Here is a 21,105-nt window from a genome sequence, read left to right as displayed (position 1 = left end):
TATATATTTTTTTTTACTTTGGAACATGGCACCGAACTGATCGAAGTATAAATCAATTATTTGTGTGTGTGTGTGGATGGGTTGGTGCCTTGTGGCATGGGTGTGGAAGTGTGTGTATCTCATTACTCTTGTCTCTGTATCAACAGGCCGGTGGTGGACCCCACCCCCCTGCCTCCTTCTGTGCGCGCCTCCCCTCTGCGACCTCCCCCTCACCCCCCGCCCTTCCCCTCTGCTTCTTCTCCTCCAAGCCCTCCCTCCCCTCCCCTTCCCCCACCGCCTCGCCCCCTCCCTCCCCTCCCCCCCTCTGCGCTAGACTCCGCTTGGAGACGCGGTCCCCCCGCTCCAAGGTACAATTTATACATGTTAATAATGACCTTCTCTGACGACGTGTTGTTGCTTTACAAAATATTCCTCGGGCGCTAAGACCCTGCAGCATTCCTTTTCCAGCATTTCTTCTGTATTCACCTGTTTCCTAGGCTTTTTACTTCCTGTGTGTGTTCCACTTCCTGTCGATTTGATCCAATGAAATCCAATGAAACTGGTCAGATGACTAATAATCTCTCAAGAACAGATTCTGCTCTGCGTTGGAATCTGTTGGTAGCCGTGTTGACAACCCGTGCGCATTGGTTTCAAGTGGGTGTGCCTTCAGATCAGGAAGCAGGCCGCGCTTTACCCAATCAAATGTAGTGGGCGGGATTCACGTGTCCGTCCACCCTTCCCCCCTCGAAACTAACCGAAACTAATTTAACAATAGCGTCCTCGGAGCAGACAAAACCACGGAAAGATATTCACATTTTAACTTACTCTTTCATCATAGAAACAAGTGGGCTTATAACCAAAACCATCCATGTTCTCTGGGAGAAGTGGTGTTAGTGTTCCGTGTATAAATATTGTTAGTGGGAATGAAAACATAGTCGCACCAACCGGAAGTGATGCGCTGAAGGCAGACACAAACTCCGGTTTCCTTGCGCACTGGTGTTACGTTTGCTTCCTGCCAGACCCAACAGACATAGAACAAACAGCAGAGGTCGCTGTTTTTCATTTTCAGTTGGGTCTGGCTAAGCGAGACTAGATGACTAATGATATCCAATGAAATCCGACAGGAAGTGGAAAACACACAGCCTAGGAAACAGGTGAATAGCATTTCAGGCCAAGGACCCCTTAGCCGAGAGAGAGATGAAGCAGGGACCCCCACTACATATTGTATAAGATTGTGTTGCAGATGAAAAACTAGGGTTCAAGTGGTTAATGTAAAAAAACATGATCCTATAACACAAAGAATTGGCGGCCCCCCCTGTAGTAACTCTGAGGACCCCCTAGGGGTCCCGGACCCCCTGTTGAAGACCTCTGGTATAGATAAACGCTGTATGGAGTGGACAACAGAACTTCAAGGGTTGGCGCTAAAACACACAACTAAAATGTTACTCAAACCGTATGACTTTAAGAATGAGTGAGAACTGCAGAGGAAACGATCTCTTCCTTATTGGCCTCATTTTAAAAACCGGATGCTTGCCGCCTGATTCACACACCGATGGCGGAGGAAACCATGCAAGGCACCAACCTGCTCATCGGGAGCAGTTGGGGGTTCGTTTCGGTGTCTTGCTCAAGGGCACTTCGACCCTAACACAGGGTGAGCCGGAGATCTAACCCGGGAAGGAACCTTTTTGTTTCCCAAGCGGCCGCTCTACCTCCTGAGTCACTGCCGCCCACATGTAGGGAGAGTTTGAACATGTGGTGGTGATAAAAAGCAGTCTCATCTTCTGGGGATGGCGTCGGCTCACCCGTCCTAAATATAAGCCCTGAATGTGGCTCTCCATCTAAATATGGCGCTGCACATTCCGGCCAACGGACAGTCCAACAGACACTGTGCTTAAATACATCACACACACACACACACACACACACACACACACACACACACACACTGTACCACACACACATTACATGACCTACTCCTTCACCCATTCCACGCAGACGACTTTTGTTTCTACGTAAAATACTCGAATACTAATTTGCGGACTGCAGTTTAACCGTTGAGGGTTTTATGTGTATTATGTGTGTGTGTGTGTGTGTGTGTGTGTGTGTGTAGCTGGCTCAGAGAGATGTAGTGGTGGTGGGGAAACCCCCCCGTAGTCCTGTCCTCTCCAGACGATCCTGCCACTCCCCCTGCAGAGGCCACGCCCACTCCCCTGCACCCAGGGTATACATGCATCGTGTGTGTGTGTGTGTGTGTGTGTGTGTGTGTGTGTGTGCATACTTGTATTACTATACTAAGTATAGTAGAATTTGCTAAATTGAATAGACAACTGTGAGGACCATCTTCCTGGTCTTCGCAAGATAAATGGTTGTTTTATGGTAAAAAAAATGCATAAACCACAGGTTGGGGTTATAAATCACACTTGAGAGCTTGAGACGCATGTGCGCACGCACACTCTTTGTGGTTCTGTCAGCACGCATAACAGTGGAAGGGGTGTGATGGCATGGGGTGTCCCCTAGATGGAACTAATACCACTTCTCAAGACATCAAATTATATTTCCTTGGCTTAATTGACCAGTGTGATGCAGGACTAGGGTGACCACCTTCAAACAGACCCATTGAGGGACAGACGTACCCGTTCCGCGGGACACCGCGTGCGCGATTTTTTTGCGCGGTTCTGGGCGGATTGGGTTCGTTTTTTTCCAGTTTTTGGTTTCTTTATTTCGGTTTTAGGGTTAAGATTAGGGTTATGTTATTTCATTCTTATTTTTGCCTGATTTTACCGATTTATTATCAAAAAAAAATATTTTTTTATTTTTTTTTCATATTTTTGACTTTCGGGACATTGCTCTGCTTGTGCGGGACGCGGGACAGAGGGTCCAATTTCGGGACTGAGGGTCCAATTTCGGGACTGTCCCGCGAATTTCGGGACGGGTGGTCACCCTATGCAGGACAAAACAATAATTGTCTGATTGATGCAATTAACCAGCCAATTCTCTGGCTGCAGAAAAGTGTAAACGTACAAGTTGAACAAATCTCTCTCTCTCTCTCCCTCTGTCTTTGCAGCGGCCAGCCTTCACTCAAGATGGACTCCAGTGTGGAGGAGAGCCGTGAGTGCACTGTTCTGTTCATCCAATCTGTCCATTCATTCATCAATACATTCAGTCGTCGGCTTTAGGGTTAGAGCACGCTGGGCAAGACCTAGCCGTTTGTTTGAGTGTCTAAAGGGAAGCACCGGAATTCGGCGGAAGTAACGCCCAAGGAAATGAAGTAAAGAGGCTTTACAAAATCTTGTTTAGATTCTCTGTGAATTTACATTACATTACATTACATTACATTACAGTCATTTAGCAGAGACTTTAATCCAAAGCGACTTACAGTAAGTGCATTCAACAGTAGGCAAGGAAACTACTAATAGCTAAGAGTATACCTAGCGCTAAGGTAAAAGTGCAATATATCAGCTACCTACTTTCTTAAACAGATGAGACAAATAGGAAAATCAAATGAGCAAGAGCTAAAACAAATAAGTGTATCGCATAAACAAGATCCAATGAGACAAGAGCTCGTACAAATAATTGACAGCAAGTAGGAAAGGCTAAGAGGAAGGGTCAGGGTAGTGTTTCCTGAAGAGGTGGGTTTTCACCCTGCGGCGAAAGATGGGCAGTGACTCTGCTGTCCTGACATCAGTGGGAAGTTCATTCCACCACTGTGGGGCCAGAACAGAAAAAAGTCACGACCGTGTAGATCGGCCAGAAGGACCACTGAGCGACGAGGCAACCAGTCGCCCCGAGGCGGTGAATGAAACAAGTGTTGTGATTCGTCGAGAAATATTTGTATGTTATATTGTCTCCGGGGGAAGTACATACGATGGAAGTCCCGCCCCTTTAGACACTCTGCATTAGGTCGTGACCAGGGCTTTTGTCCTCGGAAATGAGTAAAGGCTGGGAACATGGCTAGGGTTAGGGTAAAAAACAAAAAACGATATGGCATTCATAAAATGAGTACCTCACAAGTATTGCAATAAAAATGTGTGTGTGTGTGTGTGTGTGTGTGTGTGTGTGTGTGTGTGTGTGCGCGTGTGCGTGTGCGTGTGTAGGTTCCAGGTGCTGTATAACTACTCTCCCCGTAATGAGGATGAGCTGGAGTTGAGAGAAGGAGACGTGATTGACGTAATGGAGCAGTGTGATGATGGATGGTTTGTAGGTGAGACAACACTCATCATCTTAGGCTTACTGTGTTATCTTTTTTTCTATGATGCTTTTCAAAAGAACACCTTTCCATTTCAAATCCTATGCTTATCGTTACTATATCTGCGTTTCTGCATTCTGCGTTGTTGTTGTTACTGATTAACTGCCCGGCCAATCAATAAATCAGTCAATCGATCAATCAATGTATTAATTTGAGCGACAAAGAGGACCATTTTCCTAGATTTAGTGTTAGACTTAAAGTTACAGGAGATACAGGTTTAGGTTACGGTTAGTATTAGGCAATTAGGGGTTCGGTTTAGGGGTTATGGTTGAAGTCATGCCTGAAAATAGCTTCACTTAGAGGGTCAGAAATGGCACAAAGGCAAAAAAGAAGGGAGAATTACATGTTTTTTTTTGTGTCAAGTATGGTAATACGTGTGTGTGTGTGTGTGTGTGTGTGTGTGTGTGTGTGTGTGTGTGTGTGTGTGTGTGTGTGTGTGTGTGTGTGCGTGTGCGCGTGTACGTTTGTTCTCAGGAACGTCTAGGAGGAGTCGTTTCTTCGGGACGTTTCCAGGCAACTACGTCCGACGCCTATGACCTGCGACCCCCCCCCCCCTTGTCACCTGAGAACCACTGACCCACATGAACCACTGAACCACTGTCTGAGTGCTTGCTTTTTAGGCACTGTGTCCACAAAAAGCATTTTCTTTAAGTGGAGGGGAGGTTTGGACATCGACATCACAACGTCTCAAATCTGCGTTATTACCTCTTGTGGCAGAGAAGGGAACTGCTTAATCTAAACAAAAGACACCATTTCACACCTGGCAAATGCCCCCCCCCCCCCCTTTCTCCATGACAACAAGGCTTGGACTTTCCACTGACCTCCCACTGAAGTGCCAACAATGGGCAGGCCCTTTGAAATGCTGAGAGGTCACATCTGTAGCTTAAAAACTGAAACAAACGGTAAACACAAGGGCTTCTCAACGTCGGGTCGTAAAATGACTGTGTTGTCAGACACAAGCCGGGGAGGATCAAATGACCGGCGCTCCTCTGCAAAAGTCAAAACTGTTTCCAGCTCGAAGCGTCCAGGAGCGCAACCAGCACGTCTTAGAAACACATGGCAGACTGGCAACTCAAAAGGTGTTCTCTGTGGACACGGCCCCTTACAGGCCGATTCTGTCATCTGACATAATTGCCACAAACCAAAATGGTGACAAATTACATGTGCATGCACGTTCATGTGTGTGTGTGTGTGTGTGTGTGTGTGTGTGTGTGTGTGTGTGTGCGCAAGTCACACTTTTAAGTGTTAAACATTTTTTATTAATTTATTGAGAGATGATCTATTTTCTTGTGGAGTTTCTACGCGCGTGTCAAGAGTGGCGTTTTAAGGGCTGGCTCACAGGGACAGCGGGCAGTGGAAATCCTCAGTGTTTGTTTAAGTCTGACTCGGGATTTGAACCCGCGTTCTCCCGCGTGGAAAAGCCAACATCTTACCCACTAGCCTAAAGGGGAAATTCCCCCTCAGCAGGGGAAGATATTAGCCTTCACGTCATCATCACGCTCACCCCCCTTATGACCCCCCCCCCCATCGGGAAACCCAATCCGGGTCATGGCACCAATGTGACGCCTGGGATTCGAAGCATGGGTCTCTCCCACATGGAAAGCCAACATCTTAACCGCTAGCCTAAAGGGGAGTAGGCTCTGTGCACATCAGCCATATTAGAAAGAAATTGGTCAAACAGAGTCAGGGTGCTGATATTGTTGCATGTTGTTGGCTCACTGCAAACACTCTGCTACACCAGTGTGTCTCAAAGTGTGGTCCAGGGGACCCTCATGGTTCCTTGAGAGGGTTCCAAATGGCCCCTTATGGGTGTGTAACTCTGAGAGTGTACAAATGGAACCAAATGGACCCGTCAGGGTCCATTTGGTTCCATTTGTACACTCTCAGAGTTATGGGTGTCCTAGCTGTAGAATACAACTCTCGTAGACATATTTATGATTCTCACATTTTCAATCTATGAGAGTTGTAGGGGTTCACCCCCCATGGACACAGGGACTTTCAGCACTATACCCCGTAGACACTCCAAACATGTACAAATAAGAAATAAAGGTGCTTACCCCCACGCCCCAAATGTTAACTCTCGCTACGCGGTAGTAGTGTAATGTAATAATCCATATTTTTCAAGTGTTTTAATGCCGTCTGTGGCCGATTCCCAATGGGCGGTAGTGACGCGCCCATCTGGTGAAACCGCTGGAATTACACTCAATGTAAACAGGAAGTAAACGAGGGTGAAAAAATGGCGTTCGGCCACAGACGGTATTAAAACACTTCTTTATTGAAAGATATGGATTATTACATTAAACTACTACCCCGTAGCGAGAGTTAACATTTGGGGCGTCGGTTATTTTCAATTTGTTGGGGAGTGTCTACGGGGTATAGTGCTGAAAGTCCCTGTGTCCTTGGGGGGTGAACCCTACAACTCTCGTAGATTGAAAACGTCAGAATCATAAATACGTCTACGAGAGTTGTATTCTACAGCTATGGGGGTCCTAGAAATTAAAAAAGTTTGAGAACCACTGTGCTACACGAAATGGGATAGAGCCTTCATTAGTATCATTGGTAACACCTGCAAGGGAGTAAGGAAGAGGCCCAATCTCCCTCCAATATGGCCGCTGTGCATAGAGCCTATTCCCCCGTGGCAGGTGGAGATATCAGGCAGAGACTCTGCTACAGTACATGTTCACCCAGGGAGTTCAACGGACACTCGGGAGAACGTAGAGGAGAAGATGGAAGGCAGGAGGAGATGGACGTTTTGTCACATCGAGGAGGATTGATTTTTTTTACTTCACAGGCTCACAGTGAATGTTACTGTAATTTAACCACTTTTAAACCTTCTATTCTTAGTGAAACGGACCTGAGTTGCAACTGTACTCGGACTGCTCCACGCCAAATGTCTCTCAGAAAAAAAACGTGTTACACAAACTCAAAACTTTGCTCTTATCCATTTTGAACCTGGCATTCCTATTTTGGGCCTGTCATTACAGTGTAAAAAAGAAAATAGTCAAAAATATGACATTCTTCTTCCGTTTTTTATTCAAAAAGTTTTTACAAAAACATTGTGAAAATAGCCCAATCTACAAGGTCACCACGTATCGCGTTGTGAGCTTGTAGATCGCCTATTTTAGCCTATAGTCGTACGAGAACTATTTAGTGTGTGTGTGTGTGTGTGTGTGTGCGTGCATGAGCACACATGTGGGGGGTCAACTTTTGTATGTTTTTTTCGTAAAATGAATGCCCCGCTACTTCATCATATAGAGTGTAACACGTAATACACATAACACACGTAATAATGATAAAAAAAGGGGATACCAGGTTCTCAATGTCTGGTCCGGAGAACCCCAGCGGTCCAAATGGACCCTTACAGGTCTGTAACTCTGAGAGTGTACAAATGGAACCAAATGGACCCGTGAGGGTCCATTTGGTTCCATTTGTACACTCTCAGAGTTAAATAAGCCCGGACTTTACAGTGATTCTCAAACGTTTCAATTTTTATATACATTAGGCCACGGACCCCCATTTGATACTACTTTTTAAAACAAATACTGTACATACATATCTCCAGGACCCCAATCTACAAAATCTGTAAAATGATGTTAATTTAACTCTGAGACCAGTAAAGACTCCATTTGGACCCCCTGGTGGTCCCCGAACCGGACGTTTAGAACCGGTGTTCTTGTGTGTTCTTGGTCTTGTGTGCTCATTGTGTTCTGCTGACCTCTCACCTCACACTGTGACCTCTGTGACCTCTGTGATGACCTCCATACCGCATAATGTCACCTGACTGACTGACTGACTGACTGACTGACTGACTGACTCACCGGACATGTAGACAATGTTTTATTGATGCCATGCAATAATGATTTAATAGTGTAATAATAATAATAATAATAACAATAATAATAATGGAACAATGTGTCTGGAATACAAATATAATGATATTGTCTTTGCGTCACTGCCTATGTGCCATATAAGCTGTTTGTGTGTGTGTGTGTGTGTGTGTGTGTGTGTGTGTGTGTGTGTGTGTGTGTTTATGTGTGTGTGTGTGCGCGCGTGCGCGTGCCTGCGTGTGTGCGTGAGGGCCAAATTTCCCTACAAGTATAATACAATCCTATATTAAAATCGGCTTATGGGCGGGCGGACCACCCAGTCACTATGACTTACTTGTCGGTGTCAGTCACACACCTGTGACTGGCACACACCTGTGACCGGCACACACCTGTGACCGGCACACACCTGTGACCGGCACACACCTGTGACCGGCACACACCTGCCAGATCTTGAAGCTCAAAACGAGAGTGAATATGGTTAGCCGTGTTTCTTATCGCACGAACGCACGGTCCTTACGAAAGTTGTACCTCGTTGTAAGGGTGTCTAATCAGGATTTCCAACAATATGAAATACAATACCAATTGCTATTATTGAAGGGTGGAAATAATTGACCAAAATAACGTTCCCAAACTTCTTTTTCATGAGTTTTATGTCTGAACTCACCAATAGAGCTTTGTATAGCACGTAAGTAGAAAATGCTATGTCTCCAAACTGTCCCGGTTTAACGGTCCCTATAAAATGCATCCTTTGTGGTAGAAGATTGTACTTCTTCTCTAGTTTAGTTACTTTGCTGATTTAGATTATTAATACAAAACATACATTAACCACTTTTTTAAAGCCAATTTACTGTGCACGAGCTTGTAGATCTGCTATTTTTGAAAAAGTTTAACCCCTTTTGAAACATTTGAGTACTTTTACCATTTTCAATGTAGGCATTTAGCAGACGCTCGTAATCCAGACTTACAGTGTAAACACGAGGTAATACATCAAATGCATAGAAATAGTAATCTATGATATAGGTAAACCAGGAACCTATCATCAGTCTAAAAGTATAATATCAAAAAATAAATAATCTGTACGTTGAAACTATACAAATTCGCAACGTTCTATACAAAGCTCACAACACCTCACAACACGAGGCGTTGTGAGCTTGTAGATCTGCTATTTTCACAATGTTTGCTGTTCTTATATTATCTGACAATTTGGCCAATGTTTGAGTTTCTTCAACTAGTTTGTTGATTACTTTTGATGCAGTAATGGTCTTCTTCTTTTTTCTTCTTTTAGTATTAAAAGTTCTTGAATTGTCACTTCACTGTCATCTGGGGACCCCCCCCCCAAAACATGCGGGAACCCCCCCTGGGGTCCCGACCCCCAAGTTGAGAACCACTGGTCTACATAACATCTAAATTATACATTTTAACCTTTGCGTAAGCCTGCAAGGCCTGCAAGGCTTTGGAGATATGGGGGTGCCATATACCTTTGGTTGCTTTGTAGGCCAACATCAGTGTTTTGTACTCTGTGCGGGGGGCAGTAACTGGGAGCCAATGGAGGGAGCGGAGAAGGGGAGGCCCTGTGAACATTTTGGCTGCTTGAAGACCAGGCGTGTGCTGCGGCATTCTGGATAATTTGAAGAGGCTTAAGTACACTTGCTGGGAGGCCAGTAAGGAGCGAGTTAGAGTAGTCAGGTTTTGATATGACTGAGGTCTGGATAAGGAGCTGGACTGACTCCTGGGTGAGGAAGGGTCTGATCCTTCCAATAGAGTGTAATACAGGATCGAGTGTACCTTGAATGAGAGCTGACTGTCCAGGACAACACCAAGGTTCTTTTACTTCGATACTGTAAGTATATTTTGATTTTGTACTTTTACTCAATCAAAGATGATTTGAATACTTGAGTTTTACATATAGATACTTCTGCCACTTTGATAAATGTGTTATCTTGAAGCATAAATACAAAACCCAGACCTATACACTGAAACAACAAACTGATATTTTTTCTGGTTTAAATAGAACGTTTTTTTTGTTGTTGTTAAACATTTCAAAAAAGAAATTCAGGTGGGTCGCCAATTTCGGCCAATCATGAGCGAGTACCCAATGATCAGCTTCAATTTTATAGTGTTCCATTTCCAATAATGTCTGCTCGTTTCTTTGTGTCATCACTTTCACTTGTTTATCCTGTTAACACATCGGGTGCCAAACACGGTCTGAACCGTGTGTTTACATAGTGGCGGTTCCGAAGCTTCGGTGCCGAACACGGTCTGAACCGTGATTTCAGTCTTTTTTTTTTCGTTTTTCTCCGCGCGGGCGGGGCTAGAGCAGCTCTGGGAGCACCCATTGTAATCCTGCGAAGGAAGTGCCAGATCGCTCACCGGAAACACTTTTTTTCCCCCCATCCGCTTCCTGTCTATTTCCTACTTTGAAACGCCCATATCTCCGAATCTGTTTCCTGTGGGGAAAAACGGTCATGCGCGATGCGCGATCCCCCCCCCCCGTTGTAACCCGCGAGGGGAATGTTATGGTTCCAGCCTGTAGCCAGGCTCATGGCAGAACATGAATCGATGCTTTTTTTTGCGTGGATTTGCTTGTAACGCACGCGGAAACTTTAAACAGCACAGCGCAGTCAATGGGGAGAATGCTGGCACCCACGGTAAGTTGTTATGAAAAAATGCTGGCACCCGATGTGTTAACACTGCCTTAGTCTCGTGAGTCAGACTGTTGCCTCCCACAATGTTGAAATGCTTCCGTCATACTCTGGAGTCACTCTGGAGCAACGGAAGCTCTGAAATTATCCAGAGATAAAATGGATTCGATACCCTCCCCCCCGCTTCCGTTTAGTCTGTACAGTTGCGCAGATTTGTCCTAATACAAATCTAAATAATCGAGGGCCTGCATAGCTCGCGGCTTATCAGAAATGGAAATTGGAAAATAAACTGTAAAGATATTTTAAAATAATATACTTTCGTGAACGGAAATTATGAATAGTTAGTAGACAGCATCCTTTCTCAGCTCTCAGGAGGTGTAGTTCCAGACTCACTCTATATATAGCATTCAGAGATTGTGGAATAGTTGTCTGGCTACGCGAGACTAACACTGCGTGGTATGTGCAGTTTAACATATAGCAGCGATTAGGAATGTCTGACAATGCCAGGTAACGACATCACATATCTCATCACGTATCTCATCACATATCTTGGAATTTGTATGCCACATTTTATTGTGATGCCCCACTGGATGCATTCATAAATGTGTCTCATGCTGCGTTCATGCAGGCTCAGAAATGCTGAAGCGTACAGCAGTTAATCAATAAAACCAATGAATAAAAAACAATGCTGATATTACATTTTTATGTTAATATCGGCCGATAATATCGGGAAGCCGATATGATCGGTCATCTCTAGCAGCGATAAAGAAAGGCACAAATAGGACTGAGCAAAACAGTGTCTTTCCCCGGTGTTGACTGTCATGCCTGCATCTATGGTGTCACTGCTTCTCAGACTGTAGCATGACCTCACCATGGGGGGGGGCTCTTCTGTACGCAAGCCAATCATCGGGGAGACCGAGCCACATGGGGAGGGGCTTACCGTAGGCCTGCTGCAGACAGAGAGAGAGAGAGAGAGAGAGCAAGAGAGAGAGAGAGAAGAGAGAGAGAGAGAGGGAGAGAGAGATAAAGATTGTGGGGGGCAGAAAAACAGGTGCTGAAAGGAGGGAAACTAAAAAAGCTCTCATTAAAACACATGTACGCTAAAGTTAGCCGCGGAGAGAAGTGAAGCAAAGTGAAGCTGCCGTAGAACAAGAACAAGAGGAAGAAGAAGAAGAAGAGGAAGAGGAAGAGGAGGAGAAAGAAATAAAGAGACAGAAGAAAGAAAAAGGAGAGAGAGAGAGGAAGGAGAGAGAGAGAGAGAGAGAGCATGCCACAGAACGTGGTGCTGGAGGGCGGGCCTCCCTGGGGCTTCAGATTGACAGGTGGAACAGACCAGAGCCAACCAATCAGCATCAGTCGAGTAAGTGATTGACAGCTGAGGAGGAGGAGGAGTAGGAGGAGGAGGGAAGACAGATCACTTTAGACCAGCGGTGCAACAGTTAATTAACCACTTAAACCCTGAATGGTTGGTCCCTCAGGGCTTTGTACCGGTGTCTTTTCTGTTTTTGCTCAAAATAAAATATTTTAGATTTTTGATTAAAAAAAACCTCGCTTCTCAATTGCTCGATTAATCGGAAAAGTAATCGATCGTTCTCGCCAATATAAACGATGGTTGCAGCCCTGCTTTAGAGGGTTTTTTTTAGAGGGGAAGAAGAAGGGAGATAAAAGAGAAGAGGGGTTGGGGGGGGGGGGGTTCCGGGGTGTCAAATACTTCAGCAGTGATATCAGCATGCTAGTGATAGAGACCTAGAGTGGCCTCACACACACACACACACACACACACACACACACACACACACACACACACACACACACACACGGCTGGACATGACACACACCTGTTTATAGCAGTTGTGGAAGAAGTACTACTTGTACTACATGCAGATCTACAAGCTCACAACGCGTTGTGAGCTTGTAGATCGGCTATTTTCAAATAGCCATGGCTGAAGTGGTTAATATATACGTTACAAAGTAACTAGAAACTAAAGTTTGCAAGTAATTATAGTGGAGTAAAAGTACAAGATTTGCCTCTGAGATGTAGTGGAATAGAAGTAAAAGTATAGAGGATATGCGTGTGACATCATCATCAAACCCGGAAGTTATGCAGGAATGCCTACTGAGTGTCAAAAAAATACTTTCTGGCCTTGACAGCCCATGCATTCAAACAGAAAAGTCATATCTGATTGCATTAAACAACATTAAACAAAGTTAAACTCATTTTGCATGTTTCTTTTCCACTCGATTTGCCACGCGATGTGCCATTCACTTTAAGCACTTTAATGCGCATATCCTCTATTGAACATTGGAAATACTCCAGCAAAGTAAAAAATACCTCAAAATTGTACTTAAGTACAGTACGCGAGTAAATGTACTTAGTTACTTTACACCTATATGTGCATCTGATCCGGTACAATCAGCTGGGTATTGTTTTAAAGGTGCAGTATGAGTAGTTTGCTTTTGTTTCTGTGTCCTATATAGGTGACACCCGGAACTAAGGCCTCATTGGCCAACCTGTACCCTGGTGATGTCATCCTGGCCATTGGGGGCGTGGCCACTGAGGTCATGACCGCGGAGGAGGCCCAGCAGGTCATCACAGGCTGCCCCGCCCAGCTCTGTCTGAAGATACAACGGTACCTGTCTGTCTGTCTGTCTGTCTGTCTGTCTGTCTGTCTGTCTGTCTGTCTGTCTGAAGATACAACGGTACCTGTCTGTCTGTCTGTCTGTCTGTCTGTCTGTCTGTCTGCCTGTCTGTCTGTCTGTCTGTCTGTCTGTCTGTCTGTCTGTCTGTCTGTCTGTCTGTCTGTCTGTCTGCCTGTCTGTCTGTCTGTCTGTCTGTCTGTCTGTACCGCCCAGCTCTGTCTGAAGATACAACAGTACCTGTCTGTCTGTCTGTCTGTCTGTCTGTCTGTCTGTCTGTCTGCCTGTCTGTCTGTCTGTCTGTCTGTCTGTCTGTCTGCAAAGATATAACGGTACCTGTATGTCTGTCTGTCTGTCTGTCTGTCTGTCTGTCTGTCTGCCTGCCTGCCTGTCTGTCTGTCTGTCTGTCTGTCTGTCTGTCTGTCTGCCTGCCTGCCTGCCTGTCTGTCTGTCTGTCTGTCTGCCTGTCTGTCTGTCTGTCTGTCTGTCTGTCTGTCTGTCTGTCTGCAAAGATATAACGGTACCTGTCTGTCTGTCTGTCTGTCTGTCTGTCTGTCTGTACCGCCCAGCTTTGTCTGAAGATACAACGGTACCTGTCTGTCTGTCTTTCTGTCTGTCTGTCTCTCTGTCTGTCTGTCTGTCTAATCTAAGTGTGTGTGTGTGTGTGTGTGCGTGCGTGCGTGCGTGCGTGCGTGCGTGCGTGCGTGCGTGCGTGCGTGCGTGTCTTTTCCAGGCCACTGACGACACTATGGTCTCCTCAGATTGAACCGTTCAGCCTTTTCAGCCTCAACTTAGAGACGGTGCAGCAGCAGGTACACACATTACTCATCTTACAGGCCCAGCAGATACAGGTACACACATTACACACATTACACACTCACACACTAAACTGGGCCTCTGCATTACTTCCTTCACAGGTGTTACCCTATACAAATTAAGGCTCTGTTCCATTCAGTGTAGCACAGTGGTTTCTCATGCTTTTTAATTTGAAGGACCATTTGAAACCCCTCAAGCAGTGGTGTGTTCTAGATTTTTTTGGAGGGTATACTATATAACAACCCCCCCCCCCCCCAGTTACTCCTACACGCACGCACGGGCGTATAATTCATTAATGTAAAAAAATTGCGCGCGCTCCGCACGCGTTTCTGCCCCACACAAACTCGGCCAGGCCCACTCAGGCCCAGTTTCACAGTAACACTGAGTAGCCTACACTTACAATATGCTTTGTACTGATGTTCTACTGTTTCTAATGTTAATCACCCTGTAACTCAACCACTTCGGAGCTGCTTTTAGCCTTGGATGCATTTAAAAATATATATATATATTACCATAGAAGTGCAAGGATTGTTATAAATAAATGCTGGTTAGGCTTATCAGATATAATAGCAGTGTTAACAGCGAGCCTTCCTGTATCTATTACAGAATTAACTTGGCATTGAAGACACAAACTGAATTGACAAAACTGTGTTCTGCTGTCCTATGACACGCAATTTGAATACTAATGAAGTACTCAATGACCTATGTTGAATGAAGTGAATGGCAGGTCGTTGAAATGTGTGAATTCCTTCGCCAGTAGCCATTAATTATCACCTCAAGAACAATAGCCACGCACATGATAAGCCATCACCTCAGAGTTAGACTAGTCAGACGGTCATTTTTGCTGTTTGTATTGCTGCACCCCCCAGCCCAGCCAGCAGCCACTCCTGGGTGCAGCGTATCAGATGCGTATCAACGTATCAGATACGCTGTTTTGAACAGTTTTTGAAGGTATACGGTGGTGACGAAAAAAAAACTACAGGGCATACTACGTATACAGCGTACCACGGTAGAACCCATCACTGCCCTCAAGGAACCATGAGGGTCCCTGGAACCCGCTCTAAGACCCACTGGTGTACAATATCAGCACCATGGCTCTGTTTGACCAGAATGGAGCAGAGCCTTAATTTGTACAAGTGGTAAGAAGGAAGTAAGGAAGAGGCCCAATTTCTTTCCAATGTGGCTGCTGTGCATACCAGGGGTCTTCAACGTTTTCAGGCCAAGGACCCCCTAGCTGAGAGAGCGATGAGGCAGGGACCCCCTCTATATTGTATAAAATTGTGTTTCAGATTTAAAAAAAATTGTTTACTTGGTCTGCTCTTTTTTCCCTCTACACCTATACTTCTTTGCCAAAAATAGCTGATCTCGAGGCGTTGTGAGCTTGTAGATCAGCTATTTTTGGCTTAAGTTCTCCTCAGAAAAGGGATGCTAGGGTTCAAGTGGTTAAGGTAAACAAAAAATCATATCACACAGAGATTTGGCGGACCCTGTAGTAACTCTGAGGACCCCCTAGGGGTCCCGGACCCCCTGTTGAAGACCCCTGGTGCATACAGTATGAGCCTATTGTGTTTGCTCGTATCAATGCTGAATTTTGTTTGGGATCATTGATTTTAGATTTGGGATAATAAGTGATTGATAATGTGGATGTTTCTCTGTCAAGGACCTCGGCCACTTTGAGCACAAGTTTAACGTCAGGCCACGCCCCTTTGGAGCCCCCGCCCCCGTGGTCACCACGGAAACCATCGATGACAACAACAACAGTGAGTGATGCCACTTAAAATTCCGTTTTGCATCATTTAATCAAGGCCTTACATAAGCAACTACACTACCATTCACAACCTCTGGGGCACAAAAACATATTTCACACACAGGTTTACAGCTGTAAACCTGTGTGTGACATTAAAATGTATTCTGATGTTATTGTTGATTCCAGGTGTCAGACGTCCTGTCACTCGGAGTGTCGTTGCCCCAGTAACCAAACCCCAGCCCCCCGTTGCTCAGCTACAGAAGTTGCCCCTCTGTGACCTTTGTGGGAAAGGAATCATGTGAGAACTCTTACTGTACTAAGTCACAGTTTACATGACATGCATTTTACTCACATTTTCTACAGTAAAAACCCTCAGCGTTCATTTATTCTTTTGTAACTCAAAGAGTGTATAATGGAACTAAATATACGCTTACAGCTCAATTAAGTATAATTAAATGAAACCATAAAAACATATGTTAAAAGGATCCCTGGCTGGACTCGACCTGGCCTAGAGGTCCGGGCACCCCTAGGCTCATAGGCAGCCTGGCAGCGCACCGCGGGTTCGAGTCCCGTTCCCAACGGTCTTTGCCGCATGTCTCTCCCCATCTCTCTCTCCCTGTTTCCTGTACATCTCTACTATGAAACTATAATTAAAGGCAAACAAACAAAAATATCTTTTAAAAAAAAAAGAAAAAAGGATCCCTTATGCCTCAATACACTATAATTGTCCTCTATAACTAAAATGTAAAATTAAAAACACCTTAAATATTGTATTTATTTTAGAAATAGTTCATATTTCACTCAATAGGGGCAATGCCCATTGCAAGTTGATGATGTCATTTGTTCATGTGTGGTCTAGCCCTATGGAATTTATGGAACGCATGTGAAAATAAAAAAACAACTTAATACTTCCTAAGGTTAATATGAGCATCAAATCAATATATATATTTATATTTTTTTGCATCACGGGTCACGGGTAAACGGGCGGACAACGGGTCGTTTATTTGACGGGGCGGGGCGGGTCTGGTTCGTATTTTGAAATAATCACGGGTGACGGGTCGGTCTACGGATCTGAGTATTGACGGGCGGGGCGGGCGCGGGTTCTCAAAATTGGACTCGTGCAGGACTCTGTTACAGACGCCTCAGAGCGGGAGGAGGCGACTACCTTTATATGTCTATGGCTCCTCACATGTACTGTAACACATTGGTTCTCAAAGTGGGGTCCGGGGACCCCCAGGGGTACTTGAGGGAGTTCCAGGGGGTCCCCAGCTAAATGATGGATAGGAACCTTACCAAATGGACCCTTATGGGTCTGTAAGAGTGTACAAATGGGTCTGTAAGAGTGTACTTATGGGTCTGAGAGTGTACAAATGGAACCAAATGGACCCTATCGGGTCCATTTGGTTCCATTTGTACACTCTCAGAGTTAAATTAACATTGATTTTACAATATGAATTGGGGTCCCAGAGATAGAAATGCCATCAAATGGGGGTCCGTAGCCCTAATGCATGTCAAACTGGGGGTCCTTGAAATTAAAATGGTTGAGAATCACTGCTAGAGCCGTAAAAAAAATCTTCTCTTATGGGGGTCCATGGCATCTCTTTTGAAATGGGGGTCCGCGGGCTAATAAGTGTCAATTTGGGGGTCCTTGACATGAAAAAAGTTTGAGAACCACTGCTGTAACATGTATTTCTTTCTTTCCGGGGGCAGAGGTGCGGTGGTGCGTGCCGGGGAGAAGTGGCGTCACCCAGGCTGTTTCCTGTGTGTGGCGTGTGGCCAGGAGCTGAAACACCAGGGATACTACCTGATCGAAGGGCAGCTGTACTGCAAGCAGCACGCCTCTGACACCATGCAGGCCCGAGAATGAGGAGGAGGACCACACAGTGCAAGTGGGCCCCACAATAATTTTGCCAAAAAACACAAAGGTTTTAAAGGTAGGGTAAGTGATTTTTTTTTCTGTAAATTCGTTTTTTTTGTTGTTAAAAGGTTAAAGTACTATGTTCTGATAGTAATCATTGCTACAGAGCGTTTGTTCGGTCACAGGGGGTCTCTCCAGCTCTTTAGTAAACAGAATAGGGCATCGCAGTTGCGGCCACTTCCGGGTTCCACTGCAAAATACTCAATGCATTTTTCCCATTGACTTTTCCAAAAATATTTATATCAATTAATTTAAGCCTAGAATCAAGCTATCCAGGCTCCTGGTGAATCGTGACCATTAAACATTTATTTTATTTTATATTTAATTATATGATATACTATATTTAATAAATACCCTTTGTTTTGCCGTTTTCAAAAACGTTTTTTCACAGAATCAAACGTTTTATGGTCATGATTCACCAGGAGCCTGGATAGCTTGATTCTAGGCTTAAATTAATTGATATAAATATTTTTGGAAAAGTCAATGGGAAAAATGCATTGAGTATTTTGCAGTGGCACCAGGAAGTGGGCGGGAACTGCGATGCCCTATATAGTACATTTTCAGGTAGGTGACAACATTTAGGCCAATCAGGAGAGAGCACTGAAAATGCACTCTGTTTAATAAAGAGCTGGAGAGACATGGGAGACTCCTTTCACTGAACAAACACTCTATAGCAATGAGTACTATCAGAATATAGAGCTATTTTAACCAAAGTAAATCACTTACCCTACCTTTAATGATAATATAACATTAATATAAAAAAGAAAAACAAATATTGTAAAAAATATATAAATGTCATGGTATTTTTTTTTATTTAAAACCTTGAAAAATGTGTTTACTTTGTGATACTGCTAAATAGGAATCTAAAGGTAAACCACATCAGTTTCATTGATCCAAGCTGGAACACAATCGATTGATCGATCATTATAATAAAACATGCTCTGAAAACGCACCCATCTCTGACCACTGAACATGACAGCCGGAAGAAAGGCTGGCCAATTAAGTGGTCAGGTGGGTGGGTGGGCCGCAAACACTTTGGAGATTTTCAGTAAGCGCGGGCCCTGATCCAAAAAAGGTTGATAACCACTGATTTGGGATACAGATAAAGTTGTTGCTTCAGGGAAAACGTTAGTTACACATAAGCAGTGTGTGTGTGTTCTTTTTGTTGATCTTTATTGGATTCAAGGCTAAAGCTTTTTTTACGTTTTACCATCATTGGTTTGATAAATAAAAGGCAAACAAGAAGTCTTAGAGCAGGGGTCTTCAACGTTTTCAGGCCAAGGACCCCCTAGCTGAGAGAAATATGAAGCAGGGACCCCCTCTATATTGTATGAAATTGTGTTTCAGATGTAACTTTTTTTGTTTACTTGGTACTGCTCTTTTCCCCATCTACACCAAACACCTCTTTGCCAAAAAATAGCCGATCTACAAGCTCTACAACGCCTCGCAGTGCGAGGCGTTGTGAGCTTGTAGATCGGCTATTTTTTTGGCTAAAGTTCTCCTCAGAAAAGGGATGCTAGGGTTCAAGTGGTTAAGGTAAAAAAAAAAATCACATCACACAAAGATTTGGCGGACCCCCCGTAGTAACTCTGAGGACCCCCTAGGGGTCCTGGACCCCCTGTTGAAGACCCCTGTCTTCGAGGAAATGAGGAGTGGATCTAACACATGTTTACAGTGGTGTTTCTCACGACAGTCCTCTCCCCTAAATACTTTATCTGTATTATCTTTATTTATTTTTACTTTGTTAAAATAAGTGTTATGTGTTAAATACAGTAGCTGCTCTATATTCTGATAGTAATCATTGATATAGAGTGTTTGTGCAGTAACAGGAGTCTCCCTGTCTCTCCAGCTCTTTAGTAAACAGAATATGAATTTTCAGGTCAGGATACCAATTTTATCCAATCAGGAGAGAGAACACATAGAGGATACAGGATAAACAAGTGACATTGGAAGTGATGACACAAAGAAATGAGCAGACACTATGAAATTGAAGCTGATTGTCTCCGCCAGGAGACTATGTTTTCACTTTCCGTCCCCCCCCCCTCGGCCAAGCTAACATTGGTCAAGCCTCACGTGACACGTGACAATACGTTGAAAGAGTGTGCTCTGATTGGCTAGTGAGACGCATGACGTATAGCGGCCTATAAATAGATGTGTCACTTCGGAGCGCTGCGGTGCGCGTTCCGAAGTGACATCAGTGCCATCAGCCAAGCTAACATTTAGTGGTTACATGTCGCCTTTCCGACAGACGGATAGGACACTTACACAGACAGGACGGATAGGACACTTACTGTACACAGACAGGACGGATAGGACACTTACACAGACAGGACGGATAGGACACTTACACAGACAGGACGGATAGGACACTTACACAGACAGGACGGATAGGACACTTACACAGACAGGACGGATAGGACACTTACACAGACAGGACGGATAGGATACTTACACAGACAGGACGGATAGGACACTTACACAGTTGTCCTATCCACTTACACTTGCTGGCGGAGACTTGTGCTCCGAGGAGCACATTTTCTAGTTAATTATGTTCTCTCTCCTTTATGATATTGGATGACATTTGCAACCCACCTGAAAATGTATTTTCTGTTTTTTAAAGAGCCGGCGAGACCCCTGTTACTGAAGAAACACTCTATAGCAATGACTACGATAGGGCTTTAACTTTTTCGCACAATTTTCTTTTTTTGTTTTAACCAAAAACATCACTTACAGTACACCACCTTTGATAATTTTATTTGAAAATGTTGTCCTTGTTTTGGCCCTATAGAAGCGTGCAGCATGAAAATGTATGAATATGTCCATATTTTTGTATTTGAAAAAAAGCGAACTTATATGATACTTTTTATTTATATAGCGCATTTTAAAACAATTTTCAAAGGAAAACACATCATTACTGTAGACGTCATAAGTACAGTAAGTAAATAAGAGACAACACTAGAGTGTAAAATAATGCAATAATACAAATTATAATACGATGATATGATGAATTATAATTTTACAGCTGCCTTATGCGTTATGTCCGATAACTATACATAATGCACATACAGCCATGATACTACTGTGGAGGAAGCACTGTGGAGTTGAAAATACGTCTCTTAATGGTCTGAATAAATATATATTTATAAAGGCTTTCATCTGTGCTCTATGCCCCATCCATCCATCCATACATCCATACAGTACATACAGTACATACATTGAAGTCACAAGGCCCGTCCGAAATACCATACTAACATACTATTTTGTTTCGCCAAATTACTTTGTAGTTTGTCCGA

The 21,105-nt window shown here is 44.2% G+C and overlaps 2 protein-coding genes across 4 annotated transcripts in view; both read left to right on the top strand.

Moving 5' to 3' along the window:
• LOC311034070 (uncharacterized protein) overlaps positions 1-4,761 on the top strand; it is a gene marked incomplete at its 3' end in the record, with an annotated part of 72,300 nt that extends 67,539 nt beyond the window's left edge. Inside the window, exons 22-26 of the mRNA XM_084041810.1 lie at positions 147-347; positions 2,090-2,200; positions 3,044-3,087; positions 4,074-4,180; positions 4,700-4,761. Of these exons, the coding sequence (XP_083897936.1) occupies positions 147-347; positions 2,090-2,200; positions 3,044-3,087; positions 4,074-4,180; positions 4,700-4,761 (525 nt within the window). The remainder of the gene's footprint in view (positions 1-146; positions 348-2,089; positions 2,201-3,043; positions 3,088-4,073; positions 4,181-4,699) is intronic.
• A 6,926-nt stretch (positions 4,762-11,687) lies between these two features.
• LOC311033786 (PDZ and LIM domain protein 3-like) overlaps positions 11,688-21,105 on the top strand; it is an 87,496-nt gene continuing 78,078 nt past the window's right edge. The window contains exons 1-6 of one of the 3 annotated variants that reach the window (XM_084041441.1): positions 11,688-12,054; positions 13,173-13,324; positions 14,065-14,182; positions 15,808-15,907; positions 16,081-16,192; positions 17,605-17,801. In XM_084041441.1, the coding sequence (XP_083897567.1) occupies positions 11,962-12,054; positions 13,173-13,324; positions 14,065-14,182; positions 15,808-15,907; positions 16,081-16,192; positions 17,605-17,761 (732 nt within the window). In that variant the 5' untranslated portion in view covers positions 11,688-11,961 and the 3' untranslated portion in view covers positions 17,762-17,801. Of the gene's footprint in view, positions 12,055-13,172; positions 13,325-14,064; positions 14,183-15,807; positions 15,908-16,080; positions 16,193-17,604; positions 20,963-21,105 lie in introns of those variants that run through there. The other 2 variants (XM_084041442.1, XM_084041440.1) reach the window with 2 other exon arrangements.

This window comes from Gymnoscopelus microlampas (assembly GCF_963454915.1).
Source record: "Gymnoscopelus microlampas genome assembly, chromosome: 18".
NCBI lineage: Eukaryota > Metazoa > Chordata > Actinopteri > Myctophiformes > Myctophidae > Gymnoscopelus > Gymnoscopelus microlampas.
Note: the sequence above shows the minus strand (reverse complement) of the source record. Positions and strands in the feature narration are given on the sequence as shown.